Source organism: Triticum urartu, chromosome 2A, assembly GCF_056163025.1.
Source record: "Triticum urartu cultivar PI428250 chromosome 2A, HENAU_Tu73, whole genome shotgun sequence".
Taxonomy (NCBI): Eukaryota; Viridiplantae; Streptophyta; class Magnoliopsida; order Poales; family Poaceae; genus Triticum; species Triticum urartu.
Genome location: NC_141874.1, coordinates 349,613,167 through 349,631,145, shown reverse-complemented (window position 1 = coordinate 349,631,145; position 17,979 = coordinate 349,613,167). Strand labels below are relative to the sequence as shown.

At 54.7% G+C, this 17,979-nt stretch overlaps 1 protein-coding gene across 1 annotated transcript; it reads left to right on the top strand.

The window, feature by feature from the left end:
* The first annotated feature begins 9,575 nt into the window (after nucleotides 1-9,575).
* Nucleotides 9,576-12,595, top strand: LOC125513272 (uncharacterized). The gene has a single exon (XM_048678344.2). It carries the CDS (start codon nucleotides 9,855-9,857, stop codon nucleotides 10,644-10,646), a length of 792 nt encoding a protein of 263 aa, XP_048534301.2. The 5' UTR covers nucleotides 9,576-9,854; the 3' UTR covers nucleotides 10,647-12,595.
* The last annotated feature ends 5,384 nt before the right edge of the window (nucleotides 12,596-17,979 follow it).

The following is a 17,979-nucleotide window of genomic DNA, read 5'->3' as shown; positions in this document are numbered from 1 at the left end:
GGTTTAGTCCGCCAAGAGCGGACTGAGTGAAGCCTGTGCCATCCTTCTAACAGGCTTTGAGGTAAGTTTTTGAAATATAGGAAAAATATTACCGCATAGACGTTAGTCCCTGATGCTCTGTTCGGTGTTCAAAAAGAAAAGCCGAACATAGGATCAAACAATATCGCAGGAGTCTAATATAAGTATGTCTATATGCGTATGCAGGCTTTGCTGTTAGCCTCTGCCGCACTGACTGCGGAGGTCGCCGCACTGAAGGAGGACCTTAAAGGGTCCAAGGACGACCTCGGCCTTGCCAAGAGGCAGCTCGAGGAGAACAATGGTAAGTAGTACCTAGTCCATGGATATGTATAAAAAGAATGCGATTGCAAAATGACAGGATCATCGTAAATTTGCCAGGGGCCACGACCGAGGTGGCGACCCTGAAGCAAGAGCTATCCGAGGCCGAAAACAAAGCGGCCAAGGAGCGCACCGAGCGGGAGAGGCATGAGGCTCGGGTGGGCAAGGTGCAGCAAGAGCTCCACGCTCTTGTGACGAAGCACGAGGCGTTGGAGCTTGACTTGAAGGCGCGAGAGTCCGAGCTTGCCGCGGCCCTCGAGAGCGCAAAGAGTGCCAAGGCCGAAGCCCAAAAGGCCCTATAGGAGATTGATGCGATGAAGAAGATAGCGGCGGGTAAGGCATTCTATATGCAAAGCAAGCATGCGAAAGTGAATTACTTGTTACTTACCCAAATCCGAAGCTCTCCAGGAGCATTCGCAGATTTGCCCCGCAGCGTGTCGGATGCCGTACAGTTTTACCAGGCCGAGGAGGGGAGCTCAATGGAGAAGCTGTTCTGGTCTCAGTATACTGGGACCGAACACCCGATGCCTCTGAGCGACCAGCTAAAGCAACTGGTCGAGCTGCACAAGGCGGCCGAACAAGCCATGAAGGGCTTTATAGTCCGGATGTGGCCTGGCGACGCCCTTCCCAACAGCTACTTCGGCCTGGTGAGGCAGCTTGTGGATGCCTGCCCATGGCTTGAAGTCATCAAGCGGTCCGTCTGCATTGAAGGTGCACGCCGGGCTTTCGCCCGTGTGAAGGTGCAATGGGCCAAGATGGACGCCGTGAAGCTAGTGAACGAAGGGTCGCCGCAGGGCAACGAGCATCGCCAGCCCGAGATGTACTATGAGGGTGTCCTGAAGGGTGCTCTTCTCTTAGCGGACGAGTGTACGAAAGATATAATATTCGAGTAAACTCGCTCGTGTAATCCTGTATTTATGAAAACTTTTTCATATGCGCTATGCAACGCTTGTTTGAATTTAAAATATTACCTTATGTTCGGTTGTTTATCAAATCTGAGAGATGGCTAGTCGTCGGCTTCTGCCCCCACGCCACGAGTGCTGGGGTGTTTGGGATAAACCTGAGCACTCTTGTTCCCATTGTTGGGTCCTTTGAGGGAGGTGCTCAGCACAACGAACAAGGCAATCGGACTATAATGCGTTATCACTCTCACTTAGCCGTAGAATTCTATAATTTTAAATTTCGGCGAAGCCCCTAGTATTCGGAAGGCCGAATTCAGGGCGCGATACACGCCTTAAGTCGGATAGGGCCAACTCCTCGCTCTAAGAGGCATAAGTCTCTAGGGACTCGAAAACCTCTTGAACAGCGACCAGTCTCTTGCCTTATCATGACAGTCAGTTTTAGCTTTCTCTACTGAGGTGCTTAGCCCAGTAGAACCGGGGCACAATCGCAGTAGTTCTCCCAGTGCTACCTTAGCCGATATAGCGGAACGTAAGGTACCAAAACATGGGAGCCGGGCAAACCCAACTATTGACCCAAGACATGATTCGGAGCTGATGCATATAATGCTATAAGTTCAGGGTGCTGCATTGTCGAAAGTGTTCGGACTTCTCACGCCGTATTATGGGGTATGCTTAAGCCCCTAGAGTATTGGCCGTACCAGAGTGTACGAGTGCTGGTTGTCATAAATGAACATATATATATATATATAAGAATGCAATAATAGACTAATGATATGCATTTTTTATTCAAAAAGGTGCGTTAAAGCAGAATGATACAAGTAGTGTGATAAGCAAAAAGTAGGACTTTTTAACATGTCCCTCCCAAGGGAAAGCTGAGGAATAGTATTAAAACAAATATTTCACTCGTTATCGTAATCCACCTAGGAGTTCCGTGGTGTGACGTAGCTTTCTGCCTCCTTGGTTGCTGCATCATGTGTTCGGCAATCACGCTGCCGGACAGGGTTTCCGGAGATTAAAGTCCTGAAAGAGAAAAATAACAAAGCAGGAAGCCCCTAGTGCGGTTTAAGCCGCGACTTGGGGTGTGCCGCCGTCGTGCCCCCCTCCCCGCCTGTACCCATGGTATTTTTAATGCGTAATTATGTACGCGTGGCATGGATTTCGCCGTTTGGCTGGGGCCGGGGGTGGGGGCTGCATTGTTATGCGAGCTCGGGACGTGCCAGGCGGTCCAGTTGCCGATTACTCCGGGCACGCTTGAAGTTGTCTGGGTCCTTAATCGCCGAACTAGTGGATTGCCTTAAGAGGATGCTTTGCGCTTCTGCTGCGAGGGCCGTAGTGTGCTCCTCCGTGTGGAGAGAGCGCTCTATGTTTCCATTGACTATGATGACCCCCCGAGGTCCTGGCATCTTGAGCTTGAGATATGCATAATGCGGTACCGCATTGAATCTTGCAAATGTGGTTCGCCCGAGCAGTGCATGGTAGCCACTGCGGAACGGGACTATGTCGAAGATTAACGCTTCGCTTCGGAAGTTATCTGGAGATCCGAAGACCACTTCCAGTGTGACTGAGCCTATGCAATGGGCCTCTACACCTGGTATGACGCCTTTAAAGGTCGTTTTAGTGGGTTTGATCCTTGAGGGGTCTATACCCATTCTGCGCACTGTGTCCTGATAAAGCAGCTTCAGGCTGCTGCCGCCGTCCATTAGGACTCGAGTGAGGTGAAATCCATCAATGATTGGGTCGAGGACCAACGCGGCGAATCCGCCATGACGGATACTAGTGGGGTGGTCCCTGCGATCGAACGTGATCGGACAGGAAGACCATGGGTTGAACTTTGGGGCGACTGGCTCCAACGCATATACGTCCCTGAGCGCACGCTTCCGCTCCCCCTTGGGGATGTGGGTTGCATATATCATGTTCACCATCCGCACTTGTGGGGGGGACCTCTTCTGTCCTTCAGTGTTCGGCTACCGGGGCTCCTCTTCGTCATCACTATGTGACCCCCTTATCTTTGTTTTCGGCATTTAACTTTCCGTCCTGCTTGAACACCCAACAATCCCTGTTGGTGTGGTTGGCTGGCTTGTCAGGGGTGCCGTGTATTTGACACGAGCGATCGAGTATACGGTCCAAACTGGACGGGCCCGGAGTGCTTCTTTTGAATGGCTTTTTCCGCTGACCGGGTTTAGAGCCTTTGAATCCGGCATTGACTGCCGTATCCTCGGTATTGTCACTGTTAATGCGGCGCTTATGTTTGTTGCGACGTGACCTGCCACTGCCGTCCTTGGTATCCGAAGTACCATGGTTCTTTGATATGTCATTACTGCGAGCCAGCCAGCTGTCTTGTCCCGCACAAAAGCGGGTCATGAGTGTCGTGAGGGCTGCCATAGATTTCAGCTTTTCCTGACCAAGGTGCCGGGCTAGCCACTTGTCGCAGATGTTGTGCTTGAAAGCTGCTAGGGCCTCTGCATCCGGACAGTCGACGATTTGATTTTTCTTTTTTAGGAACCGTGTCTAGAATTGCCTGGCCGATTCCTCTGGCTGTTGAATTATATGGCTCAAGTCATCGGCATCTGGTGGTCGCACATAAGTGCCCTAAAAGTTGTCGAGAAATGCGGCTTCCAGATCTTCCCAACAGCCAATGGACTCTACTGGCAAGCTGTTGAGACAATGCCGAGCTGGTCCTTTGAGTTTGAGTGGGAGGTATTTGATGGCGTGTAGGTCATCATCGCGGGCCATGTGAATGTGCAGGAGGAAATCCTCGATCCACACCGCAGGATCTGTTGTGTCATCGTATGATTCTATATTTACGGGTTTGAAACCCTCTGGGATTTGATGATCCATTACTTCGTCTGTGAATCATAAGGGGTGTGCAGCGCCTCTGTACTGGGCTATATCGCGACGCAGCTCGAATGAGTCTTGTCCGCTGTGTTCGGCCCGGCCGGACTTACTTTTGATATATCCAGCGTGACGATTATCGTCTCGCATAGTGGCGCGCCCTCTTGATCCGTAGATCGATCTTACATGTTTTGCTTTGTCCTCCAATATGTCTCGTAGGTCTGGCGTATTTCCCCCTACCTTTTTATTTGAATGACGTCGGGGTGCGGGCTGAGCTTTTGGCTGGAATGTCTCTCTGTCGCAGCCATGAGGTGGCCGATCAACCGCGTCATACGCCGAGGATGTAGGTTTCGGTGCTTCCTCCTCCAGTCGGGGTAGCAACCAGCACTTTGGGTAACTCTTGGAGGGACATTCGAGTTTATACTCCTCGGGCGCCAGGACTTCGGTCCATCTGTCAGCTAGCAGATCTTGATCAGCTTGAAGCTGCTGCTGCTTTTTCTTAAGGCTATTTGTCGTGGCTATAAGCCTGCGCTTGAAGCGCTCCTGTTCGATGGGATCCTCTGGCACGGCGAATTCGTCATCACCGAGGCTTGCCTCGTCTTCGGAGGGAGGCATGTAATTATCATCCTCCGCCTCTCCATCCGCCGCTCCCTCAGGAGAGCTGGCTCCTCCCTCCTCCTGCTCTAAATCTTGCTAGAGGGGATTGTTGTTGTCTTCGGCAATATCCGGAGTGCTATTTTCTCCGGTGCCGGTATCACCACTTTTTCCTTGGCGGGACTTAGAGCGGCGCCGCTGACGCCGGCGCTTGGGTTGCTTCTTGGAGGGGTCATCCTCCGTTGTCTCGTCGCCATTGCCTTCTTTGGGTGTGTCCACCATGTATATATCGTATGATGAGGCGGCTTTCCAGTGCCCTCTGGGCAATGATTCCTCTTCGACTCCCGCATCATCGTCCATACCGTCGATGTCTTCGGAGTCGAAGTCGAGCATGTCGGTTAAGTCATCGACAGTGGCTACTAAGTGGGTGGTGGGTGGGCGGCAAATTTCTTCGTCATCCGCATCCCAATCCTGCCGAACATGGTTCGGCCAGGACTCTCCTGACAAGGAGAGAGACCTTAATGAGTTCAGTATGTCGCCGAGTGAACTCCATGATCGGCGCCCAGTTAGATTCGACAGGCACGGGCGCAGGCGGTTCGGAGTCCGTGGCCGGAGAAGGATCTGGCAGTTTGGCAACACGGCTCTCATGAAGGGTAAGGTCGATATTTGGCTCGATCGCCGCTGAAGGTACGGCCTCCGTGACGGGGTCCATCCACCCGTCCATGGATGGCGCAACTGGCTCTGAATTGAGGCTCGGAGCGGCTGCCGATGCGATCTCCTGAATACGGTCCGATGATAGAGCTAAATCGTATTCATCGTGACCGCGCGGCGCACAAGGCAAGGGCTCGAATCCGTCAAAGATCAAGTCTCCGCGGATGTTGGCCATGTAGTTTAAGCTTCCAAACCTGACCTGGTGGCCAGGGGCGTAACTTTCGATCTGCTCCAGATGGCCAAGCGAGTTGGCCCACAGTGCGAAGCCGCCGAACACAAAGATCTGTCCGGGGAGAAAAGTCTCACCCTGGACTGCATCGCTATTGATGATCGTAGGAGCCATCAAGACTAACGGCGACGACACAGAGGAATTCTCAATGAAAGCACCAATGTTGCTGTCAAAACCGGTGGATCTTGGGTAGGGGGTCCCGAACTGTGTGTCTAAGGCGGATGGTAACAGGAGGCAGGGAACACGATGGTTTACCTATGTTCGGGCCCTCTTGATGGAGGTAAAACCCTACGTCCTGCTTGATTTATTCTTGATGATATGAGTATTACAAGAGTTGATCTACCACGAGATCGTAGAGGCTAAACCCTAAAAGCTAGCCTATGGTATGATTGTATGTTATCCTACGGACTAAAACCCTCCGGTTTATATAGACACCGGAAAGGGCTAGGGTTACACAAGGTCGGTTACAAAGGAGGAGATATACATATCCGTATTGCCTAGCTTGCCTTCCACGCTAAGTAGAGTCCCATCCGGACACGAGACGAAGTCTTCAATCTTGTATCTTCATAGTCTAACAGTCCGGCCAAAAGATATAGCCCGTCTGTCCGGAGACCCCCTAATCCAAGACTCCCACAAGGGCCCCACCTTGCGCCACCCTCGACCACCACTGGGGGCGACCGGTAACAAGGACGACACCGGGGGCAAAGGGGACGCCAGCGGCGCCCTCGGCGACCTCGGGTCCTCTGTCGGGGGAAGGCTCGCCGGCACCTCCCCGACAGAGGGCCTATCTCCGGGGGATGTCGTGCTCCACGCGATGCGGGGAGGGGCCTCACTCCCGGCTCCTCCCCGGCAGCCCCCAGTGCACCCCCCTGGCGGAAGGGGGGGCGCCGAGCTGGGGCTGCCGCCTGCCACCGTGACCTGATCTTCTTGTGACCCATGGTTAGCGTAAGCTTGCTCTTGGGAGATTAGTGGGACCTTCCCAGTTTCTAGTGCCTCCTCCTCCTAGCTTGGCTCGATTAACGAGCTGGGGTTGTCTTCCAGCACATATTCCTGGTCCATCATGTGAGGTACGTAGGCCTCCGAGGCCGCCGCCTCGAAGACCTCGCTGTAGTGCCCCATGCTCCATGTCGCTCGGCCCAGCACACCCCTCAAAGGATAGTAGGGCGGCATCCCACCAGGGCTGTAGGAGGCGACGCTCATACCTTGCTTGTTGGAGGTAGTGGGGGTGCGATTGGGCGTCTGGTGCTGTTGGCCACGCCAGTGTCGGTGGAGCTCAGAGGCGCACCCGGGGGCGCGCGGGCGCGGCGAGGCCCGCTATGCGATCCGTCGCGGCCTGAGGTGTAAGTAGTGAGCAGAAGGGAGGCGCTCCCGAGGCCGCGACGTCTAGTAGCTCGGTGACGCACTCCAGCAGTGCATCCCGACCGCTCTCCACCAGCCGGCATCGCAGCAGCTCGCAAGCCACCATGAGCGCGGCCCTCATGTTTGCTTGTTCCTGTCGGGTGTGCGGAGTCGTGGCCGCGGCGTGGCTTGAAGCCCTTGCAGCTGCCCGTACTTGGCTTGGAGTAAGGGTGGATGTCGCTTGACCGCGCTGCCCGTGCCCTGTAGTGCTTGGCGGTGCGCGTGCAGCCTGGTTCAGGCTACCGTTGTGGTGTAACACTCTACTCTAGTGTGGTGTAGTGGATTGCCTCTTGGGCTGAGGATGAATAGTTACAAGGGAATAACAACCTCCTGAGGAGAGATGTTCTTGTGCTTGGTGAGCTGGTGTGTTTGAGGATGATCTGGATCCTCTCTCGACTTGTCCCCCTTTCTTTCTATGGTGGCTAGTCCTATTTATAGTGGCCTTGGTCCTCTTCCCAAATATTGAGCGGGAAGGGATCCCACAACGGCCAAATTCGAAGGGAGACAACTAGTACAAGTTATCCTGACAAAAGTAGTCTTCGCCTACCAAAGGCTCTGGTGGTGACGCCGTCTTGGGCTCCATGGTGACCTTCGTCCTGCCGTTCTGCTGGTCTTGGTCTTGTTGCACCGATATGGAAACCTTTGCCTGATGCCTTGGAACTCCTCTCCTGCGCTTGCCTCCTTAGCACCAAAGAGGAAGCGAGGACATTTCGCTTGCTAGCACCCGCCTGGCGCCCGCCTAGTCTTGATCATCATGGCTTACGTCATTGGAACCTCGCGAGGTTCGCCTTGCCTTGATCTCTCCGCCCCTCGCGAGCCAGTCTGGTGAGGCCGCCCCCGAGGAGGTCTTGCATTTTCTGCATCACGAGGCTTGGCCCCTCGTGAGTGTCTTGGGTGTTTGCTGGTGAAGATGGGTCGTACGGGGTCGCTGGAGGAGCCACGCCGCGGGCTGCAGCCAGGCAAGTCTGGGGACCCCCATTCCCAGATCGCCGACAACCGCTGGAGCGCTCGGCCGGCTGCTGGATCGAAGAGTTGCCAGCCGTCCTTTGGAGCCTCCGGACTATACCAAACAAAGCAATCGGCTTCACTCCCTTCTTCCTTGTGTATCGGGCCGAGGCCGTCATCCCAACTGACATCGAGTTTGACTCGCCTCGCGTCACCATGTACACGGAGGCGGAGGCGAAGGAGGCACGAGAAGATGGCGTAGACCTGCTGGAGGAGGGCCGGCTGTTGGCACTCAGCCGATCCGCCTTCTACCAGCAGGGCCTGCGCCGCTACCACAGCAGGAAGGTCAAGCCACAATATTGCTGAGACAGAGACCTTGTGCTCCGACTGATCTAGCGAACAGCCGGCCAGCACAAGCTCTCGGCCCCTTGGGAAGGTCCTTTCATCATCAGCAAAGCGTTGGGCAATGACTCTTACTACCTCATCGACGCGCATAAGCCTAGGGCACGCAAGAGGGACGATTCTGGCAACGAAAAAGAGTGCCCATGGAACGCAAATCTCCTCTGGATATTTTACAGCTAATGTAGTATGTACCACGCTACCTTTTGTATTAAGAGCAAACACAACGGGTCCCTCGAGGAGCACTCAGGGCCTACCCTTTTTATCTATATGATAAGATTATGCATGTGAATGTATTATTTCATTCTTTCGCCCAACACCGGGTCCGACCAGTCGGCCCGGGGGCTCGCCGCCTTGTCATAAGGGGCTTGAGGACGGGCGAGGCAACGAGGAGGCAGGACCTCAAGTGCTCGCGGACGAGGGCGTGGAAGATGGAGCTCGGGCTCCTGGTTGCTGCTCGGGAGGCGCGAAGCAGAGGAGGCTCGAGGCTGGATGGGTGGATCGAGAGGGAAGGTGATGGTTGGTCTGGTGTTGACAACGAGGTGAATTTTTGGACCGGGGAGGATCCCGAGGAAGGGGGAGCCTGGTAGGTTGGGGATGGATCCCGAGGGGGATTTGGTGGGAGGAGACAAGAGGAGTGGCGGCGGCAGCTAGGAGGATCCCTAGAAATTAGGTGGTTTGACTAGATATATATAGCGAGTTGGTTAGGTTAGGGACTATCTCGTCCCTTCGCTCAAAATCAGGCAGTCAGGAAAAATAGACTAGGGAGTTCAAATAAGAAAACGGTGATGTTTTATAGATGTTTAAGGATGATCCGAACCCAACGGTGACGACTGAGTGGGTCGGGTTCGGGGAAGTTTCGGACACGCGCGAGGGGTCGATGCATTGTGCAAAGAGGGATAGGATGGCCTAGGTGGACTGTGAAGAGGAGTTGGGTTGAGATGAGAGGGAAGAGAAGGCAGCCCGGCAACAGTTTCCGGAGACCGAAAACGTCCGACGTTAGACCGACTATAATGCCGCTATAGTTATCCATTGGGGCGTCAAACGGACTCTGAATGCGATGAAACTTGGCAGATGGCCTACTAACAACATAATGTCAATGCCAAGGCCTCTACGTCCAGCCCACAGGAGGAAGCACCATTCGTGACCCAAGAGGGAAGGCCTAGCAAGCGGGCCCATCATCCATCGAAAAGATATGCTGAGAAGGATTGGGTACTGAAGTGAGTCCTTATAAATAGCGCAACTGTGTAATTGGATGTTGGCGAATTGGTAATGGATGAGGCCATTGGCTTGTAAATCAATCCTTCCTCTGTAATCGAATACATCAGAGAATACAGAGTGAATACGAGATGCCGCCATAGCTTTCCCCTTCCATCTCCAATCCCTAGCTAGATCCTAACAATTGGTACTCAGAGCCAAAAATTCCCCACCACCCTTCCAATCTCGAGCTGGAGCCCGTCCATGAAACGCGTCTGGCGGCGGCGGCGGCGCGCCGACGGCACGAGCTCATGGAGAATCTCACCCCGGAGGGCAAGGCCATCTACGAGATGGTGTCCCAGGCGAGCGAGGCTGCCCACGCTCGCCACCAGAAGGAGCTCGACGCGCTGATTGTGGCCGCGGTGGGCAGCGCGGTCGAGGCGGCGGTGGCGCGTTCGGTGGGCGCGGCGGTCGACAAGGCGGTGGGCGAGGTAGTGAGCACCATCGTCAACGACATGCAGGCATACACAGACGGCGCCGAGGCGGAACTACTCAAGCAAATCCACGAGATCCGCAATTCCAAGGGATTTACCTCGCGGGACAGCGACCATGAAGTTTTTGATCGGTCGCCCAAGGGCGCGGCGGATCGAGCGCCAATGGGGCAGCGTCCGTCGACGACGACGCGGGGAGCAGGATTTGGTACGACCGTGCCATATGTCCCTCCTCCGGCCCGGGTAGTCGCTGAGGTATCTCGTCCCAGCTCGTCCTTCTCCAGTTTACTGCACCGCGAGAAGAGGAGCAGCTCATACTCGTCATCAGGGCATGGCAAGCCTCCCTCTGTTGATTTTCCTCGATTTGATGGTGAGAACCCAAAATTGTGGCAAACCAGATGTGTGGATTACTTTGAGATGTTCGATACAGACCCCGATCTATGGATTGCTGTCGCGGCTATGCAGTTTGAAGGAGCAGCAGCTCGCTGGCTCTCATCTGTTCAGCATAAATTTGTGCGATCTTCATGGGAAGAGTTCTATGAAGCTGTGCTTAGCCATTTTGGACGGAACCAACATCAGTCCTTGGTCCGTAAACTATATCGCCTTCGTTAGACCAGATCAGTGGATGATTATGTTAGTCAGTTTTCTGAACTTATGGACCAGTTGACTACTTATGAACCAGAGCCAGATATGTTGCACTATATAACCCGTTTCATGGATGGTTTGAAGCCAAGTGTGCGTATGACAGTAGCGGTGCAGCGACCTGCTGATCTCGACACTGCTTATTCCATTGCTGCAGTACATGAGGAAATGGGAGAGCTCGATAGTGATACTTATACGTCTGGTCGTCGCTCTTTTTCCTCATCGGGGTATGGGCATTCTGACAAAATAGTTCATGTCAAAGATATTGAGGAAACTAGAGACAAGCCTAAGGTGAATGCTCCAGAGGATAAGTTGGCGACACTTAAGGCTTATCGCCGAGCAAAAGGCCTTTGTTTCATTTGTGGTGAGCGCTGGGGTCGAGATCATAAGTGCAATCAGACTGTGCAATTGCATGTAGTGCAAGAGATGCTAGAATTTTGTGCCTTGGATAATGGTGATTCTGAGGATAGTGATATGGATCTGATGGTATTGTCAGCTGACACACAGACTGCAACAGGCGGCTCTTCGGCTATCAGGCTTGATTGTCAGCTAGCTGGTCATAAGGTCATCTTCTTGCTTGACTCAGGAAGTTCCCACTCATTCATCAGTGATCGTTTAGCAGCTCATGTGCCTGGTATGCAATAGTTGCCCAAACAACAGAGTGTGAGAATTGCTGGTGGTGGACAATTGCAGTGTACACATGTTATTCCTCAGTGTTTGTGGTCAGCCAGCGGACATGAATTTGATTGTGATTTCAGAGTGCTACCATTGAAACATTATGATGGCATAGTGGGAATGGATTGGCTTTCTTCTTTCGGCGCTATGCAAGCAAACTGGCTTGAAAAATGGTTGGCATTGGAGTATATGGGAGCTCCAATATTTTTGCAAGGACATCCCCCTACTTCATTTAACTGCACTGTGGTCGAGCTTCATTTGGTTCAACCAGCTAGCGACAAGAGTCCTATTGTTCCTCTTCCGGCACCTATACAGGAACTGTTGGATGAATATGCTAGTGTGTTTGCTATTCCCACTTCTCTTCCACCGCGACGAGCTTGTGATCATCACATTCCTCTGATGGAAGGAGCTCAGCCAGTAAATATCCGACCCTATAGGTATTCTCCAGAACTGAAAACAGAAATTGAGAAACATATAAAAGAAATGCTGGAATCTGGAGTAATTTCACCTAGTTCAAGTCCTTTTGCTTCCCCTATTATCATGATTCGCAAGAAAGATGGGACGTGGCGACTCTGTGTGGACTATCGGCACCTTAATCTGATCACATTGAAGACCAAATATCCCCTACCTGTGATTGATGAGTTACTCGATGAATTGATAGGAGCATCTTGGTTTTCAAAGCTTGATCTCCGTGCAGGTTACCATCAAATTCATTTGGCTCTAGGTGAAGAATATAAAACAGCTTTCCATACGCATAATGGACATTACCAGTTTAATGTCCTAGCTTATGGTCTAACAGATGGCCCTCCTACTTTTCAATCTGTCATGAATTATGATCTGGCTCCAGTGCTATGTAAGTGTGCTGTTGTATTCTTCGATGATATACTCATCTATAGTCAAACATTGGAAGATCATATACAACACTTGAAAGAGGTGCTGCAATTTCTTCAAAAACACCAGTGGCAAGTCAAGAGATCCAAATGTGAATTTGCACAGCGTCGTATTGCTTATTTGGGATATGTGATTGATGGCAATGGTGTCTCTACTGATCCAGCAAAAGTATCTACTGTGCAAGAGTGGCCAGTCCCTGCTAACCTCAAGGAATTGCGTGGGTTTCTTGGACTATCTGGATATTATCGCAAATTTGTCCAACACTATGGTATGATTAGTCAACCTCTCACTCAATTGCTGCGCAAGCATGTCCCTTTTGTGTGGTCTCCAGCGGCACAACAGTCCTTTGATCAACTGAAACCACTTGTAGTCGGACAAGTCGTGTGCCGACATCTCAGCCCTCTCTTTCCTTAAGTCACAGCTCACAGAGCGAGTATTCGGTTGGCAAGACCTAAAGGCAGGAAATGATGTACATGCAAAAAATGACTAAGGAGAAACATTAGCATAGGCCAAGCCGGCTCCTCGCCTCACTGCTTCTTGTTTGACTAGCTACGTTCTAGGCGGCCAAACTACTTTTCTATCCTAAACGGCAAAGTCCTTGACCCAGCCACACACCATAGAGCGGCTGTTCGACTGGTAGGGCGGCAGCCAAAGGAAGGCGGCAAAGGAAAAGCCAAGAAGAACAGAAAAGAAAAACCAAGCTAGAACTTGGCAAGAGCACAAGCATGTGCGAGAACAAACTTATTTACATATCAAAAGGCTCTTAGGAAGCATTCAGCGGAGTTTGTAACACCCCCAGCGGGTGGAACTGCGCGAATTTAACTTGTTCATTCAAGAGATTACAAAAACGGGAAAGATAAAGTGGTCGCCTAGGCCAGAGGAGCAGCAAGCGGATCCGACAGGTCGGTGGAGGTAGAGGCGCCGGGTGGTGGAGCTGCCGGCAGGTGGGTCTCGGCTTGATCGGCACCGGCAGCAGTCGGCGCGGCATCCCGCGACCCGCTGGTCGAGGCTTGGTCAGGCTGAGGCCGGCTGCTCGCTCCATCGTCCGATGCGATGTCTTCGTCGTCCTCGTCCTCTTCGTCCTCACCCTCATCACTTGAGGCGATCTCCAACGCCGAATCCTCCCCCACCTCTGGGTCCAGCCTGAACCAGTTGGGCGGCACCTCAGTGCCGTCATCATCCAGCTCTGGGACGAAGACGAAGGTATCGGCGTACTCGGCGATGGCCGCCGCGCGACGGGTTAGATCGCGGCTCGCCGCCTCAAGCTCCGGTCCGGCCTCATGCTGGAAGGTGGCTAGCTGGTCCAGGTCCATCCCCGGATACCAAGCCTTTAAGAAATCCAAGGCAGTCTGAGTGCCCCCCAAGCCACAACACCCTTCCAAGCCGCGAAGCGCCCGATGGCCACCTCCAGCCAGTCGGTAGTCCGGATGGGGGTGCAGGGGACTTGAACGCCCGGCCAAAGGTCGGCCAACACCTCTGCCCCAATACGCTGTAGGCGGTGAAGTGTGCGATGAGCCGGCTGTAGACGAGCCTTGACGGCCAAAAGCTGCTCGCCAAGATTGCGAGGCGCGTTCGGCGGAATGTCAACACCCGCCCTCCTCCGCTGGTCGCGCCGCACCTCGATGGCCTGGCTGACAGCGACAGATTGACCTGGAATGAATTCTACACAAGAAGAAAAGCCAGGAAGAGTTAGAAGCCAAAAGCCGGCACACGCAACAGTCGACGACTGTTCAAAATAAGAAGCATCTTACCGTGGATCATATCCTTGATCTCGCCGTAGCCGCCGGACAGGAACTTCTCCTTCTCGTCCTAGTTCGGGCGCTGAGTTTCGAACTCGGCCCTTAGGAGAGTCTCTCCGTCCTTCAGTTGCTACACCTCCGCCTTGTGGTGCTCCTCCTGGTCCGCCAGCTCCTTTGCCAAGCGATCGCACTCCTAAGCGGCCTGACTGTGCTCCTACTCCTTGGTGTGGTGCATGGACACAACCTTGCCCAGGCGCTTCCGTGGATCAGCGGCGGCCTCTGCCAAGGAAAGAAAAAATAAAATGTCGACACCAACCAAAGACAAGTAGTTGCTGGGAGATTCAGCCCGACTCCTCTGCAGTCGGCCCGAATCTCGGGAGCTACACCCACAGGGTGCGCTGACGCGCCCCCGCTGAAAGAAGACGAAATGCTTACACCAGCTTTGATTCAGGTTGGGGGTCCGCTTGGCCAGCTCCTGGCACTAGGAGTTGTAGGCGGCACATGGAGGTTGTGGTAGTCCTGCAACGAAGACATCAGAAGAAAAAACAAGTCAGCACTCGGAACTCACCTTGAAGTTCCGAGCCACCTGCTCAGCAGCCCGCCCGAAACTCGGTGGCTACACCCAGTGGGTACACTGGCGCGCCCCCACGGATGATCACAAGAATTGAAAACAAGAATAAAAAGCATACCCAGACAGCCGCCTGCGTTGCCAAGAACTCTTGCGTGTATTGCTGGAGAGTGGCACCTTGGGTGTTCAACCGGGCCAGGACGTCCTGCACGGCCATGTTCAGAACACCTGAGCCATCCCCAGATGTCCAATCCATAGGGGCGGCACTAGTGGCATCCGTGTCGAGCGCCAACGAGCTCGAGTCCCCGATCTCCATCGGCCTTGGTGTTGAGGCCACCTTCACCAAGCGCTGCGCGCTGGAACAGAGACCATGGGAGTCGGTCCCACCACCAACTTGCCGCCAGATGGTGGCACGAGCGGCGCTTCAGGCCGGCTGCCCTGCGCATCAGCAGTCGTCACGCACGGAGGCACCTCCTCCTCCAAGACGATGGTGTCCCCTCCCCTCTCCAGGGCCGGCTGGTCAACACCAGCCCCTCCAGTCGGTGCCCGGCCCTGCAGCACCACCGGCTCCGCAGATTGCGGACTAGTGGACTCCGGAGCTCGGCTGCGGCATGCCTCCTCCTACTGTGCCTTGGCGGCCACGTCCTCCTGCTCCTTGGTCGCCGTGTCGGCTCGTGCCTGGGCCGCCGCATTAGCCCCTGTCTGTGCCGCCTCAGCCTTCTCCCAGGCCACGGCCTCCTGCTCCTATTGCGCCTCCCACGGATTCTTCTCCATTGCCTCCCGGAGGGCGGCGAACTCGCGACAGAGAGAGCGGAGCTCTACGCACCGAAGAAAACGGAAATAAGAAGGTTGCCAGAAAAGAAGATCAGGATGCTTACGCGGACACCAGCTGGCGCTGCATGGGGCCCTTCTCAAATAGGGCCACTTTCGCGGCCTCTTGCAGCTTGCTCGCGACGCCCGAGGTCTTGGTCTTCTTGGGCCGACTGCCGAACAACACGGCGTCGGCCTGGCGCTTCGGCGCGCTCGGTGCTGCAGTCGGCGCGGCCGAGGAGCTGGCACCTGTCCTGTCGATGCCTAGAGCGTGGGGCAGCTCGTCGTCTTCTTCTTCGTTGTCCGGCCAGTCCCTGAGGCCGCCTCTCGTGGAGCCGCCTGCTCCCTCGCCGCCACCTCCTATGGCGTCGTCCTCTTCTGCGACAGCTGCCCCCAGCTCGGGGCCGTCCGTGTCACTTTCCGCGCGATCTGCCATGTACTCATGGCCTAGGGCCAACGCGCCGTTTGCCGTCTGGCCGGATGGTCAGGCGGCAAGAAGAAATCCAGACAAACAAAAAGAAGAGAACCAGAAGAGTTACCGCAGGCAGTGGGTTAGGACAGCTATATGGATCCTTGCCGAACTGCCAGTCCATCTCTGAGAGCTTGCAGTCGGAGAAGAAGTTCACCAGCCGGACCACCTCCACGTCCGGTAGCACTTTGGTGCACATCTGGCATGGGTCCTGGCGCCCTCTCATGTTGCTGATTATGTGGGCCGGGCTTGAAGAGGCAACACCCGGCGCTCCACGAAGGCGACCAGCAGATCCGAGGCCCTGAAGCCCTCTGACTCCGTCATCTCCTAGAGCCGGGCGAGAGCGGGGGAGAAGGCGTCCGACAGATTCTTTGGCCGAAACTTCCAGTTGGTGCGAGCCTCAGCTGGCGGGCCGACTGCATAAGCCGGCAGGTTGACATAGTCCCGCGTTGAGTGGATGTTCTCGATGTACAAGTACGATTTTTGCCACAGCTTGGCCGACTGCAGTAGGTTGAGAGCCGAGAAGCGGACCCCGGAGCCCGAGCGCCGCACCGCGACGCAGTCCCCACACTGGGCCACCTCATCCTTGGTGGCGGTGTCGAGCTTGAGGTAGAAAATCCCCCCCCCCACAGCTCGAGCGTGGGGAGCACACCAAGATACCCCTTGCAGAGGGTGACGTAGGCAGAGATCAGCACCACCGTGTTCGGTGTGAGATGGTGGGACTGTACTCCGTAGAAGTCGAGGAACGAGCGGAGGAACCCGCTCGCCTGCAGGCCGAAGCCACGGAGGAAGTGCGACCGGAAGATGACGCTCGCCGTCCGCCGACGCCGGCAAGATCTCCGCCTTGGGAGGAACACGCACCTTCATGTGCGACGCACGGGGAAGCCGTCGCGTCTGGCGGAGGAACCCCTGATGGTCTTCATGGATGTTGGAGCCGTCCCAGATGCCTGAGCGGCCGCCGCACCCCATGGGCTTGGTTGCTCAGTGGCGGTCTGAGGTAGCTGCGCGAGGACGAAGCCGCAGCGATGCGGATAAGTCTGCCGACGGCGGGTGGTGGCTGTGCTCCAACGGCATGAGAGGGCACGGTGGAAGCAAGAGAGAAGAAGGGCGAGGAGGGAGCACGTGCGTTCTGCCGCCCCCTCCTCCCCTTACTTATTGGCCCACGGTGGCGGAGCCGAGCGGGAAAGCGTGGGGGGGACGTGGGATTAACTGCACCCACGCCCTGCACGAACCCGCGTATCCCGCGCATTTATGACGCGCGGTTATGAGCCCCGGAAGGGCAACCATCCACCTCGGCCGTGGCGGATCTGTGTGCGCGCCAAGGCCCTGTAGTGGCGGGCCAGGGCTTGCGGCGACGTCCTGTCGCGCGCGTGTGCTGGTAGGCCGGCCTCATCTGCTAGTGCCGCGTGGCAAGCGAGCAACAGGCGCCAAGCCTATCACCCGGCTAGCGCACCATGTCGGTGTCAAAACCAGTGGATCTCGGGTAGGGGGTCCCGAACTGTGCGTCTAGGATCGATGGTAACAGGAGACGGGGGACACGATGTTTACCCAGGTTCGGGCCCTCTCTATGGAGGTAATACCCTACTTCCTGCTTGATTGATCTTGATGAATATGAGTATTACAAGAGTTGATCTACCACGAGATCGTAATGGCTAAACCCTAGAAGCTTAGCCTATGAATATGGTAATGAGTATATGTGATGCCCTTTCCGGACTATCCCCTTCGGTTTATATGGACACCGAGGGGATCTAGGGTTTACATGGAGTCGGTTACATAAGAAGAAATCTTCGGTCGCCAGGCTTGCCTTCCATGCCAAGTAGAGTCCAATCCGGACACGGTGCAGTCTTCGGCCTTTATGTCTTCACAGCCCATTAGTTCGGCCCATGGATAATAGGTCGGACGCCCGAGGACCCCTTAGTCCAGGACTCCCTCAGTAGCCCCTGAACCTGGCTTCAATGACGAGGAGTCCGACGCGCAGATTTGTCTTCGGCATTGCAAGGCGGGTTCCCTCCTTCCGAACTCCAGAATAGTCTTCGGACGAGGTAAGTATATGTAGACCTGTATATATAATTGTAGAGAATATAATATCCCTCGAGCCCAACTTTGTTGATAACTGTTCACGACATCGTATCATGCCTGTCCAGTTACTAT